The sequence below is a fragment of the Gallinula chloropus genome (assembly GCF_964237585.1).
Source record: "Gallinula chloropus genome assembly, chromosome: 6".
Lineage (NCBI taxonomy): Eukaryota > Metazoa > Chordata > Aves > Gruiformes > Rallidae > Gallinula > Gallinula chloropus.
The window spans coordinates 26,433,359-26,445,413 of NC_140091.1; the positions used below are offsets into that span (position 1 = coordinate 26,433,359).

At 49.5% G+C, this 12,055-nt stretch overlaps 1 protein-coding gene across 1 annotated transcript in view; it reads left to right on the top strand.

The window, feature by feature from the left end:
• Nucleotides 1–12,055, top strand: part of PACS2 (phosphofurin acidic cluster sorting protein 2) — a gene marked incomplete at its 5' end in the record, with an annotated part of 82,813 nt that overhangs the window by 38,717 nt on the left and 32,041 nt on the right. Inside the window, 10 exons of the mRNA XM_084266400.1 lie at nt 326–488; nt 1,515–1,588; nt 2,342–2,422; nt 4,713–4,772; nt 5,995–6,152; nt 8,140–8,230; nt 8,920–8,997; nt 9,764–9,885; nt 10,653–10,785; nt 11,453–11,557. Of these exons, the coding sequence (XP_084122526.1) occupies nt 326–488; nt 1,515–1,588; nt 2,342–2,422; nt 4,713–4,772; nt 5,995–6,152; nt 8,140–8,230; nt 8,920–8,997; nt 9,764–9,885; nt 10,653–10,785; nt 11,453–11,557 (1,065 nt within the window). The remainder of the gene's footprint in view (nt 1–325; nt 489–1,514; nt 1,589–2,341; nt 2,423–4,712; nt 4,773–5,994; nt 6,153–8,139; nt 8,231–8,919; nt 8,998–9,763; nt 9,886–10,652; nt 10,786–11,452; nt 11,558–12,055) is intronic.

A 12,055-nucleotide genomic window follows, 5' to 3' on the forward strand; every position in this document is an offset into this window, starting at 1 on the left:
GCAAATACATAGTAATGAGGCAGTCAAGTATCGTACCTCAAGGATGAGCTAATCAGCTGTCAAGCTCAGAACCCCTTTTTTTTCCTTCCATTAATACTTGTAGTATATATCTAAGTATATACAAAAGTACTTCTGTTAATAGTCCAATAAAAGCTAACCCTGGATGTTGCCTGCAAGTGGCTCCTGCAGTCCCAGGGTGGTGGATTGCTTCTGTACTTGGAAATGCAGAGTAATTCTATTAACATAAATAGCTCTTGTGGTATGCAAATCATGCAAGTTTAAATACATTTAAAGGCAGATTTTTACTGCTTAATTTCTGTCCCAGGTCATGCAGCACCCAACAGAAGGTGGCCAGGTTCTGAGCCTTTTCAGCAACATCAAGGAGGCTGCAGTGAAGGTAGCAGAAATCTGGATCTTCTCCTTGTCGAGTCAGCCAATTGACCATGAAGACAGCACTATGCAGGCCAGCCAGAAAATCAAGTCTACAGGTAAGAGTACAACCACACGCTCTGAGGTCCAGTGGCTTCCTGAACCGGTGGAGTTAAACCCTACCTGGGTTTAGATGCTTCCTGGGACAAAGGAGAGCTGGTTTGCACATGGTGTGGTGTCAGTAACTGATGAACTCAAAGAAAACCCACTTTGCAAACCTGCTGCTGTGTAAGCAGGGAGTGTGAGAGGAGAGGGATTGAATTGTCAAAGCTTCTCCTGCATGTCACACCTGGCCTGAGCTGTCCAGCAAGGGTTAGCTGTTTGTGTCAATGCTCTGCCACCGTTACTGGTACGTGTGTGGAGAACCTGTGGCTTCTCACCTGGGTGACAGCAGTGTTTTATTCAGGAGATTCAGATTGAAGCTATTCTTCCACATGCTTTTTCCTTTGAGTAGTCCACAGTAAATCTCGTTACCTTAGATGAGACCTGCAACATGTTTTGCTGTGGCATATGACCTGGTTTAAGGAATGTAAGCCCACGGTGTTGTGCACTGTATAGGGAAGTCATTGGCTTTCTACTCATGACAATCTTTTTATGTGATACCAGCCTTCTGCTCGCTGCCAGAAGAGTGACCAGTTGAAGGTCGTGCACGCAGGTGGTGGGGAGTGTTGTTGCCTGAAGTGTTGATAAAGGACTCTGACCCTCTGGCATGTCTGACTTGCTCCTTTAAGCCAGTTATGACCATGTTAGGGGGGGAAAGTAATTTTCTTTGTGGAGAAACCTCTTCACTTGCTGCTGTCAACCAGGTGGTTCTTTGCAGGTTAAAAGGGGTGAGGTGTTTCAAGGAACTTTATCTGTGGGCTGGCCCTTCCTTCCTGTTAGATGTGTTTCTCCTTGTTCCTTACCTCCAGGCAGTTCCCATCTCACTGGTTCTAGCACAGACAGAAGATAGAGCAAGCGTCTCCCTGCGTGCCTTCTTTCTTGATTTGTGACTGTTAGTTGGCCTTCTCTGCTCCTGAGATTAGATTGTCCTCTCACCTTAAAGGAGTTTCACAGGATCTCTCCCCTCTTTCCTTCCCTTTCAGACAACTATTCCGAGGAAGAGTATGAGAGCTTCTCTTCTGAGCAGGAGGCCAGTGATGATGCCGTACAGGGCCAGGTACTGTGCAGGGCATGGCTTCTCCCTGTGAGAGCTTCAGTAGAGTGGGTACACTCCCAGCTTGTCCCTGAGACTAAAGCCTGTTTCTTTAGCTAAACCACAGCAGTGCGAGACTGTCACCAAGTGTTTAGCTGCCATGGCAGGAGGCCTGCACAATAACCCGTGTCTTCCACCATGCTGTGATTTATCTGCTCACGTGTTTGAGCTGCCTTTGAGCTCTGAAACATCAGCATCCTTGTGTGTTTCTCTGCTTAATGGAGAAGGCATCAGTTGATTGCTTCTGTAATGCTGATTGGATTTAAAGAGCCCAACTAGATCCCCAGTTGTAATTAAAGGGCCCATGGGGTCTGAGTCAGTCTTTAATATCCCTTGCAAAACAGGTCCTTAATGGAAACCCCCCTGGCTATATACGAGATGCTTTTGAGTTTGGGTCTTATTTGCCTTCAGACTCTGGCATCACCTGCCTTCCACCTCTTGAAATGTATGGAGAGAGGAATCTGCCAAAATGTGGGGCTGTGACTGTCCCCGTTCCTTGAATGTAGAACTAGGGCTGTTTTGCTTCTCCAAGCTGTCACTCCTGGCTCTCTGCAGACCTTCCTCTTACCTCTGCCATCATAACTGCTGTTGAGGCAAACGCCGAAAGCCTGGAAGACAGAGCAACAGGTTCAGCTTCATAGAGGGAACATTTTTAGCACATAAATGCTCGTGTGTCCCCAGTCACAAAGGTAACACAGGAATCCTCTTTCTGTTCAGGATTTGGATGATGATGAGTACGAGCTGGGGAAGCCCAAGAAGCAGCGGAGATCGATAGTAAGAACGACGTCCATAACCAGGGTCGGTGGAAATTAGTTTTACTAACACTGACGGGGTTTGTCTAGGATGCACTGTGCATGTGGCTTCTGGGAGCAGCAGTACTAGGCATGCTGGCCCAGTGGGGAGCTTGGGAGCGTGGTCACAGCGTGTGAGTAGCTAGCAGAACCAGACAGTTCAGGGAGTGGGGCTGTCCAAGGTGTGCCTGTGTGTGCTGTCTTGAGTGTCCTTTGGCTGCAAGGTTAAGGAGCAACAAAAACTACGTAAATGTGTGAAATTCCACCCCCATGAAGAAGTCAGGTGCAGGATCCATGCTCATGGAAGTCCGGAACATAGCTCTAAGTGAAGGGAGGCTCTTTGTTTGTGCTCTGCATGGAAGAAGCCAGTGATTTCAGAGTGAAGTTAGATGCCTCAGTCAGGGGCTGGGGCTTGACAGATAAACCTGAGATGGTGCATGCGGCGCTGAAGCAAAAGTAGTAGCTGGACACTGAAAGCTTTGGCAAGTCACATGCAGCTCTCCGGCCTCCCACAGCAAGCATGCGTGTGCCTGCCCAGCTGCACTTCTCTGTGGGGCTGCGAGTTGTGCTTGGCCACACCATAAAGCAGCTTTCTGCTTACGTGAAGGTTTATGCACATCTGTGATGATAGGAGCTCAGAATCAACGGGATGGGCTCTGTTTGGACTTAAGAGTAAGTTTGGAGATCGTTGTACCACCTGTGAGGCTCTTTCTGAAATCTGTGATTTGACGAGGTCTGAAATAAACCCTGCTTTCCTCTGACGCTGAAAAGACCCTCCCTATGAGACCAGAAGCGTGCTAGTTCTTATCCTTGGTGTCTGTAGTGTTGTTTTCAAGAGTCAGTGACCAGCCAGGACCAAACACACCACTTGGTTATTAACCATGCAGTTTCCTCACAATACCAGTAATGCCTTTCTAGCCCTGACCTCTGAACTGATACTAAATCTCCAGAGCGTGGGGCTGGCACAAAAGTGGGTTTGGTGCTGCCAGTTCAGTTAACATCAGCCCAGCTCCAGAACAGGCCTCCTGTCTGAGAGCTGTCAAACCATTTGGGCCAGCAAACGGCTGTCACCATGTCACCTTAGCTACTGCACGCTGTGTGTCCTCCTTCCACAGGCTGCTGTGCTGGTCCAAGGTGGTCTGCGTGATGGATGCTTTTTGCGTGGCATCCTGAGCCAGAGGGCAGCTCTTGCTATTGGGAGAGCGTCTCATGAGTGCACTGGGGACAGAAGTAGGACAGTCTTTAGGTTTGAGACCTGGTGGGTTTATTTCACTTAGACTTTGGCTGACTAGAAGGTAGTTGCAGCTCGCAGGATTCAGGGGTAGAGTGCTCGGTTTGGAGGTGTGGGGCAGCATGAAGAGTGAGGCTGGAGTGAGAACAGGCAGCTGGACTTGCATGAAGAGCTCATGTGAGACACAGGAGAGCCAGCAAATTAACAACTTTTTTTGTCTAAGAGTGGCCCAGTGCCAGCCACTTTCTCCTCCCTTTCCCCCTGACAGAGGGATGGCACCTCAAACGCTCTGTACTGGCACTCCTCCTCCTCTGCAGAGTGTGTGTGCTAGGCTGGTCAGTGATGGAAGGGCTGAGCTCATGGCAAGTCTCAGCTGCTTGGTCCTGCAGGGAGAGAGTGCTCTTGGGAGCAGCCAAACACAGAAGTGCAGCAGTTTGGCTTGTGTTGTTACGGACCCGGTGGTGGTGGACTTGTTGCCTGCTGTGTCTGGGATCTGAGGGGACCAGACTCGGGCAGCATCTTTCTGATGAGTGCTAAGGCAAGCCCCCCAACTTCTCAGCAGTGCTGCCAGTCAAATAAGTGAGCCTGCCCAGATGAGCTGCAAACTCCTGGGGAAACAGGGCTTTGCTGGTAGCAAACACATCCGTGCTTTGAGTCAGCTGGTGGATGACTGTCTGGGGTCACCCTTGTTAAGAATCGGAAAAGCTGACTGTCCAATGTTTGCCAGAAATTTATCAGGCAGGTAGAAGAGGTGCTCTGACAGAGAAAAGAATTTCTCAGCTAGTGTGCCCAGCCAAGAGTGGTGTGCCATCCATCGGGGCTGGAAGGGTTGTAACACTTGGTGGTGTGGGACCAGGTTTGTTGGAATGTGTGAGAGAGAATACCACAGGTATGGAAAACCTGATTTTGATGTGAGAACAGCAGAGACTTGGTTTGTGGTGCCAGGAGTTGTTTGATTTGAAGCAGCAGCTAGAGCACCAGTGTCAGATGTGTCTGGGCTTCTTGCAGGCTGGGAGAAAACAGTTCACTTACCCTTTACTTACATCAAAGTGTCTTTGACTTGCAGCAACAAAACTTCAAACAGAAGGTTGTGGCATTGCTGAAGAGGTTTAAAGTGTCTGACGAGGTAAGTGATTTGGGCTGTAAGCCCTCCTGCATGTGTGTTGCCCTCTAACTGCTCAGTGCATCTCGCTTTAGTCTTGTTTCCCTCTAGCTCCCCTTGTTTTGTTTTCAAGTCTGCAGTGGTGGTGACCTTTCCTTACACCCTGGCCTTACACAGAGGCTTAAGGGCCAACTGTAAAATGTCATCAAATGTTTTCTAGATCAAGTTTTATCAAAACCAGATTTTGGCAACCACATGTGTACCCATTAGTTTAGGAGACTGCTTTGAAATTATCTTTGACCCTCTGAAAGGCAAGTAGTCTATGGCATATGTTGCTTGTGAAGTTAAATCCCAGCCTGTTTGATCATCTCACTAGAACAGCTAGGCAAGACATGAAAAACTTGGATAGGGAATGCAGACCCACAGGATGTCAGCTGTCTGGTCAGAGCTGAAAACAAGAGAGATCCAGAACCCAAGAAACACGTGTAACATTAATGAATATAAAACCAGTTAACATCTCAATTGGCTGTCCACGGGCTGATTTTGTGGCTTGTGGGAAAGAGTGAGTAACTCCTCATGTTTCCTTACGCTTCCAAACAGTCCTGTTGGCTTTGCTGTTCTTCCCAAGTTAGCTCAGCAGAGTCAGCACCCGTAGCTGAGGTCTCAGCCAGCTGAGCTGCTGTTGTTCCAGAGCTGCCATTCAAAACCAAGCTCCGTGCTGTGCACAGCTGCCTGCTCACTCTGGTGTATATGTGAAGCAGCCTGTGGCAATTTTGTATGATTTCTTGGTTCTCTCTGGCTCTGCATGTGGCTGGTAGCTAGTCCTTGCCAAGGTTTCAGGTGCCTCCTGTGGACAGTTTTGTCATATCAACCTGCCTGGGTATCAAATCAGGAGGTGTCATCACAACTTTGTGAGTAAAGCCAGAGACAGGTCACGCTGCTGGGAGCACTGCACTTGTTGTTTATAGAACAGGGTTGAATAATGAACATAAATGATGGTTAGTGACTTGTCTGTGGATGCTTAGTTCAGTGGGTAACCCCTACTTAACCAGACACTGACAAACTTGACCCAAAACAGGCACTTCTCATATACTCAGTGTTTCTTTTGGATGTAGTACCCTTGCACTGGGAACAGAATGTTACTCCCAGGACTGGCGTGCTGTAGTCTTTGGGGGGGCCTTAGGTGACATGGGATTGGTCTGGCTTCTAACAGAGTCACCAGTGCCCACTTTTGTCCTCCATGTAGGTTCTGGATTCAGAGCAGGACCCAGCAGAGCATGTTCCGGAGGTGGAGGAGGACTTGGACCTTCTGTATGACACTCTGGATATAGAGAACCCCAGCGACAGTGGGCCAGAAATGGAGGATGATGACAGCGTCTTGAGCACTCCAAAGCCAAAGTTAAAGTAAGTGTGGGGTGGCTGATCCTGGGCCAGAGAGAGACCATGTGCAGTGTCAGCACAGATTAAATGTTATTTGTATTCCCACCCCTCCATCCTGGGTTTTCCCCCTCTTGACGTGGTGTCAGAACCCTGGTGTGCATTGGCACAAGGGGGATGACTGCTTGGGTCGGGGGGAGTGGTCCTAACTTCAGTCCCATTTCTTCCTTGTTCCCTTTGCACGTGTTCTGCCTGCCTTGCACCTGAGCACAGGGGTAGCAGTTGCTGGCAGGCAGGCAGTAGAATGAAACCGTACGTGGGTGTTTTGTAGAGGTGGTAGAACCAGCCAGGGAATCTGTGCTGAAGCAGGAGATGCCATTGGAAGCTGCAGAAGGAGAGGAGGGATGGACAAAGCAGACTGTGTCATTCTGGGAAAGCTGGGAAGACCCTGTGTGGAAAGAGAGAGTCTGTGCAGGGATTAAGGAAGCAGAGCTGTGGGAAACAAAGGAGTTCCTCAGGGCCCAAAGAGGCTGCCTGCAGCACATATAGATACACACAAGCCTGTTCCGAACCAGCTCTCATGGGCACTGACGTGTGGACAGCCTCAGTGTTGTGGAGCTGAGTTGGGGATTGCTGGCTCAGGGTCTTGAGCAGATGCAGAACCCTGAGCTGACAGAGTTGTGTCACGTCCCCGATGAATAAAGACCAAACACGTGAGACTGAGCTGTGCTCGTGCTTCCGACTGGCATGTGGCTGCATGCTCAGGCCTTCAGTGTTGTCAGTACAGTATCTGCCAAATGCCAGCTAATTGCCAGGTGCCATAATATCCTAATTAATGTGGAATAATCTAGTTGGGCTAAGAATAGATTCTGAATCTGGACTTCTTCCCTATCCGTGAGCCAGATGTCAAGGATAGACTGGGGCAGCAGAGGGAAGTGATGGGACTGGGGTCTTAAAAAGGCATTTGGAGCTTGACCCAATGTATTGTCAGTTCGTAGGCTCTACAGTGAGGCATTTGAAAGTAGGTGTGTTGTGGTAAGCAGCTCCTTTGAAGTGTTGTACTCTATGCCCCAAGAGCTCGTGCCCTGTTCCCCAGAGCCAAGGAACTAACTGTTCTGGAATAAGGACTTACTGTGTCTGGCTCTGGGGAGACACTTCATGGTTTGCTGTGTCCAGTTCTTGTGTTTGTGTCTCGAAAGGGATGTGATAAATGCTGATGCTGGTAGGTGGGTTTTTTCCTGCAAGAAAAAGAATAAATCAGGTCCTTAAATTGTAATTAAGTCTTGTAGCCTGGTGTGATGAGCTGCCTTTTTACATGGGGCACAATCTGATTGTATGCACTGCCTTATCTTACTGAGCAAATGTGTAATTGGATCAGAGGGCTGGCAGCCAAACCCAGATGCAGCTGGAAATACCACGTGTGTCAGCACCAAGAGTCGCTTGCCCGCCGGAGCGGAGTGTCGGTTGGGAGCAGTAACGCTGCTTGCTGTGTTTCAGTCCAGAGCCTGGCCCTGTCTGGAGCAGCACGCAGCTCAGGCAGCGTTTGCACAGCTGAAACAAAAGTTGCAGTGTGAAACTTGGCACCTGGTGCTCGAGGTAGTGAGGGCACAACTGCTTGTGTGGGGCCAGCGTGCGCTCTGTTCTGCTGGGGGAAAATGCCAGACCCGTGTGCCCGCCCTGGATTTTATGGGATCGAAACCTGCTGCTTGGTGTGTAGTGTGAGAGTGTGGACGAGCTCCTAGGAGCTTTATAAATATGGTGTGGCATGTTGGATGTGTTAGATAGAATTTGATCAGTCGGTGCCAGGGTTAGACAGTGGTCCCTGGATTTCCCGGCTTCTCTGCTGTCCCGGAGACTTCCCCTACCTTTCAGAAGTAGCCTACACGTTTTACTGGAACCGCTGGGGAGCAGCAGGGTGTTCTGGGGACAGCCATGGTGCTTTGCTGGGAATGTGGTGGACTTTTGCTGTTCGTGGCTTTGATAATAAGAAACTGGTTTTGCTTCTCTTATTCAGGCCTTATTTTGAAGGGCTGTCACACTCCAGCTCCCAGACGGAAATCGGTAGCATCCACAGCATCAGGAGCCAGAGAGAGCCATCAAGTCCTGTAAGTCATGTTCCAAGAAGATTATCTATCTGCAGAGGATGCAGCAGACCTGCACTGACTCTCCTTGCATGTGGGAGTTAAAGCACCCTCTCTGACCTCCTCCAAAGGCTTGGAGGCAGATCTGTGAATTTTCTGCTAAGAAAGCATGTTTGTTGGTTTGGATTTTGTTTGGGGTTTTTTTTTGGTGGTGTTTTGCTTTTAAAGTAAATGTTACATTAACAAAGGGGATGTCTTCAGGTCATGTGTTGAATACTTGTTAAGGATGTGGCTAGCTCCAGATTCCCGTGTGCTTGCAGTGACTGTCAGGATGGGAGATGTTCCCAGGGAGTTTTAGGGACTCTATGCTCTGTTTGGAAAAAGCTTTACCTCACTGTTTTTGGGATACTTTTCATGGCAGCTGGGAGTGAATGCCGAGAGGCAGCTCACCCCCTTCTCCATCCCCTCATGGGGATATTCTGTGTGTATTAGGTGCATAGAACACCAGTCCTGTTGCAGGGTGCTTTCTGGTCTCTGCTGCATGTGTTGTGCTTTGGCTGCTGCTTTACCCCATCCCACACCAACGCGTTCAGCCCTGGTGTGACCAGGGAGCGCTCCTGGTCATCCTGCAGAGCTGTGCAGTGTTTGAACAGAGAAGCATGGCTGAAAGCTGTGCTGGGGCCATACCTCCTAATGTTTTTTCTTCTTCCAAGCAGGTGGAAGTGCCTGAAAAGACAAAGAGTCTGGGAGCCAAGCATGCAGGCGACAGTATTTCTGACACCGTCTCTTACGTGAGTGGAAAGCACGCTCGTTAATGTTCCTCCTGGTAGTGTGGGTGTCAGCTGTGAACTCGCCACATTCTCTGGCATGGGTCTTGTCCATCCATATAGGTGTACTAGCAGCACAACTAGGTGGAGGTAACGTCAGCTGCAGTGAAGATAATGCTGGGCTCTCCTCCCGCCCTTAGTTTGTGGAGGTTCTTGCCTTTCAGCCTTTTGAAACAGAAATGCTTGACATCACCTTCTGTTTAAATAGCTTCTCTCTTGGTTTGAGAAAGGCTGCCCCAAAGTACACTACTGAGTATGTGCTGTGTCCTCCAGAGTATTCTCAGGGCTGTTCTGGTTAATCAGGCAGAAGTATTACTTCATGCTAATGGGCAGAAATCAAGCTGGTCCTGGGATAAAAATCCCGAAGCTGAAGTAGCTCTGCTGGGAACATGCAGTTTGTAACACCTCCTGTGTCTTTCTCTGCTAGTTCATTTAGGTAAGCTGAATTAATCTGTGTTGCATGAGAAGCCTGTCCCTGGCTTTGAGCCAGGAGGGTGCCTATTCCAAATAGAGTATCTGAGCACCTTTCCTACTGCTAGCTCCCTTGTGAGTTGGAGCTGGGAACTGGTAGCCCCAGATAGCCAATATTGACTTCTCCCTTTCAGCAATGAGTAGCATGTCTGGAAGCTGGCTGAATGTGCCCCAGCCAGAGCCAAGCTGGGGTGCCTCATGGTGGTGAGATGGAGGGAAGGGTTTGTTCCTCATGGCTCAGTTTCCTCTGTTCTTGCAGGAGACTAACCAGCAAGCTGAGGTTCAGGAAGCTGAACTTACCACACCAGATGTGTTTGTTGAGAAGCTCCCACCCAGCGGGAAGATCACTAAGACCGAGTCTCTTATTATCCCATCCACCAGGTAGAGTGGTGACACAGCCTTGGGCCTGCTGCAGGGCTGCTTGAAAGTCATGGACAGCTTGCCAGGATGGCCACAAGCCACTGACTGCAAGGAGACCCTCCTTGTGTTCAGGCACTTAAGGGATGGGTCTTGAGCGCTTGACAAATGAACGCTCAGAACCCTGAAGGACAGCATCGCTCTGAGACAGCTCTCATCTCCTGTTCTGTACCTGCTCCGTGTCCTAAGAAGTTTTTGTAAAACTCTGGAGCTGCTTGCCCAGAGATAATGTTGCTGAGTCCAGGTCTGATGCAGAGTTTGGCCATAAAGGTGGTTGTCAAAGCTAACATGTCCTGCTAAACCTTCCCAAACTGGGTAGTGAACATGGGCTTCAACAGCCCCACCACATAGTTTCTCTGGTCATTTGCAAGTAAATAGATGTTCTTTTGAAGAGGTATTTCTGTGCTGCTTTGAGGTGTCTGGGTACAAACTGCAGTTTGCATGGCTGGATCCCATTATGCTGGTGTAGCAATAGCAGGGTGGTGATGTGGTTCTGAGCGTGATCTGTGGAAGTCTGGGTCTCCTGGGAACGTGCTGTGTATCTGAACTGTGTGCTTTGCACCCTGAGAAACAGAATTATCAGGCCTCAACCAGCTCAGATCTATGTGCACAATTCCCCAGTGCCTTCACTCGCACTGTTGAGGTTGCTGGACTGGGTGACCTGGGAATTGGGGGATTTATCTCACTCAGAAATGAGCCAGCTCTGGAATGCAAGCTCCTCTCTCTAGCAGGTCTGAAGGGAAGCAGACGGGACGGCGAGGAAGAAGCACATCTCTGAAGGAGAGGCAGCCAGTGAGGCCGCAGAACGAGAGAGCTAACAGTCTGGACAATGAACGCTCTCCAGACACCCGGCACCACTTACAGGTGTGAAAAAGATTGCTGGCTCTCCAGCCACTCATAGTTTTTCCTCTTCTCCAACTGTCTCCTGTGGTCCCTTTCCTTCTGGTCCAAGTGCTGTCCCTGCTGGAAGGGAACAGGGCCCCACAACTTCAGGAAGGGGGAAATTTCTGTTTTGCACACTGCTGTATCTTCCATCTAGCCTGCTGATTTCTGCCAGCTTGTTGTTTGTCAGCCCACCATAGCCTGAAAGCACTGGAACAGATTACTCTGAGGAGCAGGGAATCGGGATGTGTTGAGGAATTGCTCCTTTGAAATAAGGCAGATTGCTAGGTATTGCAAAAGGAGACTGACCTGTCCAGAGCTACACGCCATGCTTCTGTTAGCTGCAGGACTCACTTAATTCACTCTTTAAAGGAGATTTTTCCTGGCTTCCATTACTTCCAAATTCCTCGGGCTACCCTTGGTATGTGGTGGAAGGAGGGATGGCTGACAAAACCAAGGTGGCAGAACACTGCAGTATCGAATGAGCTGATAAGTGTCAGTCCCAGCAGCCAGCACGGCTGCTAGCATGCCTTTGCTGAGGGGCTGACTGTGTGCTGGCCAGCCTCTCATGAACTGTGAGTGCTGGAGCTGGTGGCTTGATGCTTAGAGCTGACATTTACTGTTTTCTTCTCTGTGTCTTTGTTTCCAGATCCCCAGGAAAACTGTGTATGACCAACTAAATCACATCCTGGTTTCCGATGACCAGCTGCCAGAAAACATTATTCTTGTCAATACTTCTGACTGGCAAGGCCAGGTAAAGGCAGGAGACGTTACCTGAAGCACAGTTGTCCTTCACTGTTCCTCCTCAGGAATGGACAGGCCTTGAGCTCTACCACTAACCAAGTAGGTTCTGCTGCTTGGTTGGAAGAGCAGTGGTGGTGCGTGGGGGCTGGCAGCATACTGAGTGTTCAGTGCCTGCAGGTTGGATTTCATTTGACTGGGAGATGCCATGGATCATGTAAAGATTTGCCACCTGAGTCTTTCCACACAGGTGTTTTTCTCTTCTACAAAAGGCCGTTCTTGTGGTTAGTGGCACACTGGGAACGGCTCGACCCTTGCCTTCAACAGCCTGCTTCTCAACTCTGGTAGGCTGGGACAAAGGAAGCAGGGAGGACTGACCTGTGGATTAGGCTGAGATTTCTAGGCACAGGTGGTGAACATGGGAGAAAACATTTTGGGTCAGCTCTGTTGCCTTGCACTAGTGATTCCTCGCTGGAGGTACGTCACCCCGTCTTTTCTGAGTCAGTGTCAG